We start from the raw sequence: 10,122 nt of genomic DNA on the forward strand, positions 1-10,122 counted from the left end.
TTTGAAATTACTACGTTCCCCAACAGTTGGTGCGCGCGAGGCCCGGGTCCAGGAGGAGGTCGACCGCCGCGTGGCCGAGGCTCGTGCAGATCTTGTGGGCAGGTTCGACTTGAAGCTGGAGCGCGTTGAAGTCGAGACCGCGGGCAGGACTGCTGCCCTCAAGTCCAAGCTGGCTGAGGCGGAGCGACGCGAGAAGGCCGCCGCAGACGCCCTGGTCTCGGCGCAGGCTGAACTAGCATCCGCCCGCGCCGAGCTGTCCCCTCTTCAGCAGCGGGTTGCTGCCGCTGAGTCCATCGCGCGGCAGAACAAGGAGGAAGTGCTTGAACGGCGGACGCTGGAGCGCTTGCATGCCCCCATGCTCCAGGGCCTCAGGAACAGGGCCAACATTGCGCTGGGCCACATCTGTGATAAAAATGCCCCTCATCCCCACGCGGACGACTACGCTAGTCACCTCCGCTTCTTCACCGAGGTGGTGACGCGCCTGGAGAACCGTTCTGAGAGGGCCCGCTAGCTTGTTGAAGAGAGGAGTTGCAACCTGCTCGGGCGCGCGTTCTCCCGCGTCTTCAGCCATCTCCAGAACACCTATCCCAATTTTGACTTTGATGCCGCCATCGCCCCAGTTTCGGAGGCCATTCGGGGCGACCTGGCGCGGTGGGTGGAAGACAATGTGGACACGCTGGTACGGGCCTTCACCTCCGAGGACGACGTAGTTGTGGTCTCGGCGGACGAAGGCGATGTGGTTGACGATGGTGATGGCGGCGCCGTGGAAGGTACTGGTGATGCCAGCGATGGTGACAACGACGCTAGCGACGTGTCTGAAGGCGACCCGGGGGATGCAGCGAGCGACATGTCCGATTGATTCCGTGTTTCCCTGCTGTTTATCCTGCACGCAAAAGCTCGGGCGCAGCCCCAGAGGTCGTAAGAGCATTTTGGGAGGGGAAGCCCCTCATGTAAAAAAATTATTGCCTTTATTCTTTTAGGCCAAGTTGAACACGTGCCTTCGTGAGCTCGCGAGCCTCGTGGTGAGTTGCTGTTGTAATTTACCTTAACCTGGGCAGGTTCCGAACGGGCTCGCGGGGTCGCGAGTTTTTGAGGAGCTCCTGAGGGGCCTTCCGACCCATCCGAGAAGGCCTTGCGAGAGGCGTGCGCCATCCGCGGCACGACCCGCGTGCGGTGCGCGTGCGTCGTGCCCAGCCCCGCTCGCGAGGGGCTCGCGAGGGGGAGGCAGTAGCGCGGGCTCCGAAATAAGGTAAGAACCAGAATGCAAGAAATAGCACGAACGAGAAAAGGCACCCCCCGCGCGTGTCAATGAAAACTCAACTCCAACTTAAATCCAAAGCCAGAAAGCAGGGCTACAGAAAAGAGGTTGAAAGCAAATGGCCGCGTCCGGCGCCTAGTCTAGTCTTCTTGTCTTCGAGTCTTCTCACCAGCGCGGAGCTAAGTGCTACCACTAGGACATGGGAGGGAGCCCCCGAGGCCCGAGGGCGGCACTCCTAAGGCTCCGGGGCGTGTACAGCCCCACTCATTATTATGTGAGAGTGTCACGAGCGGAGACCTTCACAGGCGTGAGCCTTACTTCATATCGCCAGATGAGGGCCCCGCCTTGCGCCACCCTCCACCACCATTGGGACGACCGGAAACCAGGACGGCACCAAAGGGGGCAACGGGGACGCCAGCGGCGCCCTCGGCGACCACATGTCCTCTGCCGGGGGAAGGCTCGCTTGCGCCTCCCCGGCAGAGGGCCTACCTCCGGGAAATGCCTTGCTCCATGCGACGTGGGGAGGGGCCTTGCTCCTGGCTCCTCCCACGCAGCGCCCAGCGAGCTTCTCCTGGTGGGACGGATACCGCCGTGCCGGTACCGTCGCCTGGCGCTGTGACCTGATTCACTTGCGATTCATGGTTAGTGTAAGCCTGCCCCTGGGAGATTAGTGGTACCCTGTAACTGTTGTCGACAGCGTGGTTGGCGGGGCTCTCGGGCGGTTCCTGGAAGGCCTCAGCTCCTAGCGCCTCCTCTTCCCATCCTGGCTCGAGGAGCGAGCCGGGGTCATCTTCCGGCGTGTACTCTTGGTTCATCATGCGGGGCACGTAGGCCTCCAAGGCCGCCGCCCCAAAGACCTCGCCGAAGTGCCCAGCTCCATGTCGCCCGGCCCATCACGCCGTCCTGAGGATGGTAGGGTAGTGCCTAGCTGGGGCCGTGTGCGGCAGCGCTCGTGCCCGCACCCATCAGGGGTGGTACGGGCGTGAGGGGGCGCCCAGCGCCGTGGGTCGCGTTGATGTCGATGAGGCCCCCGGGCGCACTTGGGGGCACGCGGGCGCGGCGAGGCCCGCCGTGGGATCCAGCCGCTGCCCGGGGCGTGATCTGGTAGCAGAAGGGCGATGCTCCTGTGGCCGCTGCATCCAGTAGCTCGGCAACGCGTTCCAGCAGCGCATCCCGACCGCTCTCCATCATTCGGCACCGTAGCAGCTCCCGCGCCACCGTGAGTGCAGCCCGCATGTTCGCCTGCTCCCGCCGGGTGTGCGGCGTCGTCGCCGTGGCGTGGCTTGCAGCCCTTGCAGCAGTTCGCGCCTGTCACGGAGTAAGGGCGGACGGTGCCTGGCCGCGCCGCCCGCGCCCCACAGCGTTAGGTGGCGCTCGTGCCGCCTGGAGCGCAGGGTCGAGATCTTCCTGGGTGGACGACGTTGCCCGGGCTGGCCAAGCTGCCCAGCGGTCGGCATTGGCTCTTGGGTCATCGGACATCAGAACCGCGGAGCGTCAGTGGATCAACTGGCGGACGAGGGGCTCTGGCGCACCCCTACCTCGCGCGCCAAATGTCGGATCACGGGTTCCCGCAAAACCGTCAAGGTTTGAACACTGGGGTGCGCGCGAAGATCTCTCCTCTCCCAAGCTCTCGCACTCCACGATCTAGCGGACTAACTCGTCGAACCCAAAGAACACACGAGGACACAAGATTTATACTGGTTCGGGCCACCATTGTGGTGTAATACCCTACTCCAGTGTGGCAGTGGTGGATTGCCTCTTGGGCCGAGGATGAACAGTACAAGAGGAAGAACAGCCTCCTGAGGCGAGGTGTTCTTGTGCTTGGTGAACTTGTGGGTGTGAGGATGGCTGATCGAACCGCCCCTCCTAACGTGGTGGCTAGTCCTATTTATAGAGGCCCTCGTCCTCTTCCCAAATATTGAGCGGGAAGGGATCCCACAACGGCCAAGTTTGAAGGGGGACAGCTAATACAGCTTATCCTGACAAAAGTAGTCTTCGCCTGCCAAAGGCTCTGGTGGTGACGCCGTCTTGGGCTCCACGGTGACCTCCGTCTTGCCATCCTGCTGGTCTTGGTCTCGTTGCACCGATATGGAAACCTTTGCTTGACACCTCGGTACTCCTCGCCTGCGCTTGCCCCCCTTAGCACCAAAGAGGAAACAAGGATACTATGCGCGCTGGCGCCCGCCTGGTCTCGATCGTCATGGCTTGCGTCATTGGAACCTCACGAGGTTTGCCTTGCCTTGATCTCTCTGCCCCTCGCGAGCCAGCCTGGTGAGGCCGCTCCCGAGAGGGTCTTGTGTCGCCCGCCTCGCGAGGCTTGGCCCCTCGTGAGGGTCTTGAGTGCTCGCTGGTGAAGATGGGTCTTACGGGCCCGCTTGTGGAGCCACGCCGTGGGCCGCAGGCAGGCAAGTCTGGGGACCCCCGTTTCCAGATTGCCGATAGATATGTACAAGGAAAGGATTCAGTCTAGCACTGTAGGAGATCAGCAATTGCCTGCCAAACTGGCTGGTCCAAGCAAATAGGAACAAAAGTGCTCTTATGATAGTTAATTTTGAGCCCAGTCAAACCAGAGAAAGCATCCAGAATCCTCTTAATAATCCCCACTTGCTGAACATATCCTTATATTAGTAGCAACGTGTCATCCGCATATTGTAAGACAGAAAACGGACCGTCGAAACGAAGTGGGTATTTGAGGTTTCCTATCATGTACTCTTTGTTGCATAGTTGCTGCAGAATGTCTGCTGCTAGAATGAAAAGATAAGGTGATAGAACATCGCCTTGTCTCAACCCACTTTTGGATAAAATCCTTTCCCCAAGGGTGCCATTGATTAGAATCCTAGTAGAGCTAGATGATACTATATCACTAATCCATCTTACCCATCTGCTACCGAAGCCTCTGGTTGTGAGAATGTGGCGTAGAGTATCCCAACTGGCGCTATCAAACGCCTTCTGAAAGTCTAGTTTTGGAACGATCATAAGTGTCTTCCTTTTCTTGACCTGTTGCACTAGCTCTGCTGCGAGTGCAAAGTTTTCAGCTATTCAGCGACCAGGGAGAAAACCAGACTGAAGCGGATGAATGAGGTTTGGAATTAGTCGTTGCAACTGAACTACAAGGACCTTGGTTGCCAGCGTACACTATGTACTAAGGAGATGGGTCTGAAATCCTTGATATATGTTGGGTTCTTTTTTTTGGATGAGCACAATATTGGCGGAGTTGATACCCTATAGGTCGCTGCCATGGTCATAAAACTCCTAAAAGAACCATAGCAAATCCTCCTTCAGCAGTCCCTAAAAACTCTTGTAAAACACATTTGTGTATCCATCAGGCCCAGGGCTCAGATTGTTGGGTGTTTTTTGAATTACAGCCGCAATTTCGCCCCGTGTGAATGGCTCTTCCAGTGAGCTTAAATCAGCTTGGTTATACAATTGAAAGGGGTCCAAGGTGGGCAGGGAAGGGGAATGCCTCCCAAAGATAACAGTTAAAAACTCAGTAGCAATCGCGAGCTTGTTCTGATCACGGAAAAATTCTATGCCATCCTTAACAAGTAGCATGATCTTGTTTTTTCTGTGCTGGCAATTGGCGGCTGCGTGGAAAAACTTCGTATTTTCGTTACCCAGGGTGCAACCTCGTATCTTTGCCTGGCGCCTCCAAACACTGGTCTGGCATAGAATCATTTGCTATGCATTCATGCTTCCTCAGAGAGAATTCGAGCTTCGAGAGGTGCCTCCTCTCCTCTACAACATCCAAATATTGCACCACATGCTTGCAGTTTTCAAGAGTAGTCTGTATAGGCGATCTGGCATGGTCCCATCTCCTAATCGCAGCCCTTGTTCTTCTCAACTTGAAACTAAGCAAGGTTGATGCAGAAGAGAAGAAGCTGGTGCCTTTCTCCCAGCCGTTGGCAACCAAATCTCGGGCCTCCGGTATCTACAGCCAATGGTTCTCGAACCTGAAGAAGTAGCTCTTAGCTGTGTCTTTGGAAAACTTGACTCTAATCAGCACATGGCCAGACGTTGTTGCAGGAAGGGCAGTAGCCGTAGTGTTGAGGAATCATAAGCTCCATTCAGTGTTAGCCAACACTCTATCGAGCTTGACCACAGTTGACTCCACCCTCTTGTTCGACCAAGTGAAACTTCTGTTAGCAACATCGATATCATCCGATGCATTCTCTCTGATCCATGAGTTGAACATGCCCATCACTGCCCAATTCTTTCTCCCCCTGCGATTTCTCATGTGCAAACCTGTACATGTTGAAATCCCGTAGGATGACCCAAGGTTTAGTCACTTGCTCCGCAGCTTGATCCATCACAACAAAAAACTCTGTGCGTTCATCATCCTCGCAGGGGGCATATACAGTGGATAAAACAAAGCTATCGTTGTTACTCCTGGATTGGAAACATGCAGAGATGTTGAACCTGTGCTTGGTAATCTGAGAACCGCACACCACATTATCATCCCACGCCACAAGCAAGCCACCTGAAGTGCCGCAGGCCGGCGTGTAGATGAATGATCGTTGATTTTGGGGGGGGGGAGGAAGGATGCTGCCTTCATCGTGTCCACCACCTGCAGTTTAGTTCCCTGCAGGAAAATGGTGCTCGATTGACTAGACAAAGTGCACCTTTAACTAATGAGCATTTGTCAGTAGAGCGCTGCTACACAGCCGACGGTTCTGCACGATCTTCAGACGATGCAGTGCATCAATCCATCGATGCGTAGAGCAAAGGTGAACAACACCATTCAATTCTTCAATCGTCCAGAGTTCGGCCAGCAACTGTCGTGTGTACAGTAATTCCGTTGTCAGCATCACCAAGCCCGCTAACATTCCAACTAGCAATCCACATGATGAAAAAAGATGTACCCAAAGACAGGATCAAGGAGGAAACTAATTAAGCTCAATAAGGATACTTGATTAATAGAGTGCTCACGCAAGCTTACATAGCTTGAAATGCAAATGTCAAGGAAAGGAAAATATGCAGCAAAAATTGCAGATGGAACGCCGCAAAGGACCACAACCTAGGATGAACGACTACAACGCAGGACACATGCAGAGAGAAGCAACATATTGAGGTGACCCTAACAAGCATGTAGACAATTAATTTTCTGCCGCCAAGCTCGATGAATATTGAGGTGGGTATTATAGTGATATCACATGGAGGATAGTCCGGCCAAGCTCAATGAATCTCGTTAGTGAATCTCAATGTTATGCTCCGTGTGGTTGCTTTGCCCTGGATAGATGGACACGTGCCTCGGATTTTCTAACAAGCGGACACACTGGCATTGCAGCTGTGACTGTCTAGCCAGACGAGTAGCATACATGACCACGACGGTGCACATCACACTGCAAGTGAGAATTTGTTTGAACTTCCAACCGATTGATTAAACGGTATTGGTGTGGTTCAACTTGACACACGCGTAAGATCTCCTCTACACTCTCCGCACGTACTCCCTTCGTCCGGTGAAGAGTGTACATCTAGAAATTTTAGGACAAATTATGGAGTTAAGTAAAAAATGCATTTGAAAGGTGCATGCCATCATCTCTCTTCTCTTTAATTATCCAACCTCCAATGAGCTAAGTGCATGTAGAAATTAAGAAGATCATGTGTAGATTGCTACTATTAGTCTTGATTATCATGTGACGAGAGAAGTAGTTTTTTCTATTTTAAAGTGCATTGAAAAGATAGAAGTACACTCTTTTATGGTCAAATTTTAAAATTAGATATACATTCTTCACCGGACGGAGGGAGTACGTAGTTCCGCCGTTGCTCAACGGCTGAACCTACCTACCTCAAGCCCGGCCCTCGGTTTCGAAAACCCGGCGCACGCACCTGCCCTGCTTATAGTTACAGCGGTACTGGTAATACCGTCCACCCACCCATCGCGTCACCTCAACGGCGGGCGGGCGTGCGTGCGACAAGGCCTAATCATATGCGGCGCACCACGGCGACAGCTCACTCGCGCTTGCCGGCCGCCCCGCTTGCCGGCCGCCCCGCCCTGCGTCGCGTCGACGAGTACAATACGGTGGTGCACGCACACGCGCTCACTGACGCGCCCATCATCATCCCTGTCCCCTTCCCTTCCTTCCCCCACTCGTGCGCTGTGCTTCTGCGCCAGCTCCAGCAGCTCACAACCAAAGCCTGCTGCTGCCGCTGCTGCTCGTCATCATCACGGCGTGTGCAGCCAGCTGATCGGGCACAGGCGCCTTCATGCACCTGCTCTTAATGGGTACGCACTCCTCTTGTCTCCTCTTCCATGTCGCTTCCTCTTGGATGCCTTCTCCTTTTCTACTATTAGCCCATTTCTGAGGTTCCTCTGCCCTGCGCATTTCTTGGCTCTTGAGTTCTCTCTTCTTGGAACTGTATCTATATCTAGTTTAGTTTGCTCCTCCTCCTCGGTGTTTGCGAAAGCGTTTTTCACAAGCTTGTCATCTCTTGCTGTATCTATATCTAGCTAGGAGCAGTACTTTTTTTAACTGTATAACGACATTTACATTCTTGGGCTGGGCACTGCCACCTGCTGCATTTCTCAAGTCTTTTTGAGCCGACACCGCTCTCTCCTGCATTACTCTATTCATTCTGGATGAAGAGGATTTTACTAGCAACAAATTTCAGTTGAGTTTGATTTAAAGGGAAGGGAATGGTGCATTGGTGATGGTCACATCGCAATCGCATCGCCCCCTTTCGTCACTTCCTGCTTCTTATTCCTTCCTCTAAAGCTGCATCCATTCATCCGTCTCATCTTTTTCTTTTCCGCTTTTGCTCTTTCCCCTTTGATCGGTTTCGGTGCCGCCACACTCCTCATCTTGACCGCATCACTCACCAGCAGCCACATTGTGCTGCCATTTCTCTCACTCTCCTTCTCGCTCTCGCTCTTACTTTGCTGGGAAGCAGAGGAACTTCCGGGACTGCAATGCCGGGTCGCGGCGGGGAGGAGGGCGCGGCGGTGAGGCTGGCCAGGATCCGCAAGCGCCGCGCGCTCTCGTCCTCCGACGCCTCCAACGCGGCGAGGAGACTCCGCTCCAGGAGGCCCGCGGTGCTGCTGATACGCAGGAGGAGAGAAGGAGGCGCGGCCATGTCGGACTCGTCGTCCCGGAGCCGGCATTGCCGTCGCCACGTCGCCGACGGCGCGTCGGCGAGGAGGCTCGTCACCGCCTTCTGGCAGTCAGACAAGGACAGGCTGTTCGGGGAGGAGCATCCTGTCCTGCTCATGGACAAGGACGCGGCGGCGCGCCGGAGCCTGGTTCCTCGGAGCAACGCCTCCACGGAGGTGAGTGATACAGTATACTGTACTTGTTAGATTCATCTGTTTTGGTTGCCTGATTTGTCCAATCCGTGGTTGGCTAACCGATCTAACGGTGGTGTAGGTTTCCAAGAGCTCAAGAAGCAGGACCAAAATCAAAATGTTTGAGGAGGCTGGTGGCCGGAAGGGGAGCTGCCACAACGGCCATGGACAGTGGCTTTCAGCAGATGTCATGAGCAACTGCAGCGCAATGGAGGTAAATGCACAAGCTTCTTTCCTTAGTTGTAGTTGTTGAACCGTTAGAACAACCATATGATGTTTGTGGCTGTGTACATTTCTGTCGATTTGGTACCTCATCGTCGAGTCTGGACTCTGGGAGTAGGTGAATCTGCAACATTTTTATTGAACACTTAAATCTTGCATGCGAAAAATGGGAACCAGCAAATTCTTACCTACCCTGCAATTTGCCTCACCATGTGCTGTTGGATAGAACTAGAAATGACAGCTTAGATGACTTCAAAAGCTATCTAGTTTCTTAATTCAGTCAGTATTGACGTGGCCAGGTACAAATTTTCTACTTCTTTAACTAAAAATATGAGAATCTCTTGACAGATATCAAAATAGGAGAGTAGGTTGTCTTAAGCCTGAATTAGCTCTGAGTTGCCGAGCTAGTGATGATTTTAGTCAGAGGAGTTAATTGCAAAGAAGTACCACATTTAGGGCGGTTGTGACGGATCAGTACCACTATTCAAATTTTTTGCAAGTCAGTACCACGTTTGAGGCTAATCGTTGCAAAACGGGCTAAGCATCGTATAACGATGTATTGACACTGTATCCGACAGCACGGCCCCACCTGTCAGGTGACAGGTGGCATGTTGTTTTTGCAGATAAGACCCCCGCATTGCACTTAATCACGCAAATGCTCCCACGAAGTTAAAAAAAGGAAATGGCGCAAGCGGGGATTCAAACCCGCGCCTTCCCTGTTTTGAGGGAGAGGCCCTACCACTACGCTAGCCCTAGTCAGTTGCCTAGTTAGGATATTTAGTTCTTATATTATTATACCGTTAAATAAATAAAACGAACCAAAAAATTAGCGATCGCAGAGAGGGCGCGCCGCAGCCGGGATTCAAACCCGGACGAGGGCGACGCAGCGCGCGCTCACTACCGCTGCGCCGCGAGTGTTCCTCTGTTTACGTAGCACGCGTACATGTTTTATACTGTGCTTCGTTCTCTTTTTCATACGGTAACAAAAAAGATAAATAGCACGCGCCGTACATAGTGTGTGTATCGTATATTGTTAAAAAAATTACATCATATACAAAAAAATGTAATTTATAAATTTTAAAAAGTACATTGTATATTAAAAAATGTTCAATGTATATAACAAAATTGTTCATTTATATTATACAATAATGTTCAATGCATTTTTATAGAATAATGTTCAGTGTGTATTTACAACCTTTTTTGCATACTAAACCTATATAAAAAACAGTAAAAAAATTGAAAACATGAAAATCCGAAGAATACCAAAGATCTGAAAAAGATAAAAGAAATCAGAAACAAAAAAACACGTACAAAAAAAGGAATTTATGCATTTTTTAAAAAGTTCACTGTATATTTATGTTCA

The 10,122-nt window shown here is 52.5% G+C and overlaps 1 protein-coding gene across 1 annotated transcript in view; it reads left to right on the forward strand.

Annotated features, from left to right (window-relative positions):
* Window positions 1-7,134: 7,134 nt before the first annotated feature.
* Window positions 7,135-10,122, forward strand: part of LOC123053133 (uncharacterized) — an 8,007-nt gene continuing 5,019 nt past the window's right edge. Inside the window, exons 1-3 of the mRNA XM_044476535.1 lie at window positions 7,135-7,481; window positions 8,147-8,522; window positions 8,620-8,751. Coding sequence (XP_044332470.1) covers window positions 8,166-8,522; window positions 8,620-8,751 — 489 coding nt within the window. The 5' untranslated portion in view covers window positions 7,135-7,481; window positions 8,147-8,165. The remainder of the gene's footprint in view (window positions 7,482-8,146; window positions 8,523-8,619; window positions 8,752-10,122) is intronic.

This window comes from Triticum aestivum, chromosome 2D (assembly GCF_018294505.1).
Source record: "Triticum aestivum cultivar Chinese Spring chromosome 2D, IWGSC CS RefSeq v2.1, whole genome shotgun sequence".
Lineage (NCBI taxonomy): Eukaryota > Viridiplantae > Streptophyta > Magnoliopsida > Poales > Poaceae > Triticum > Triticum aestivum.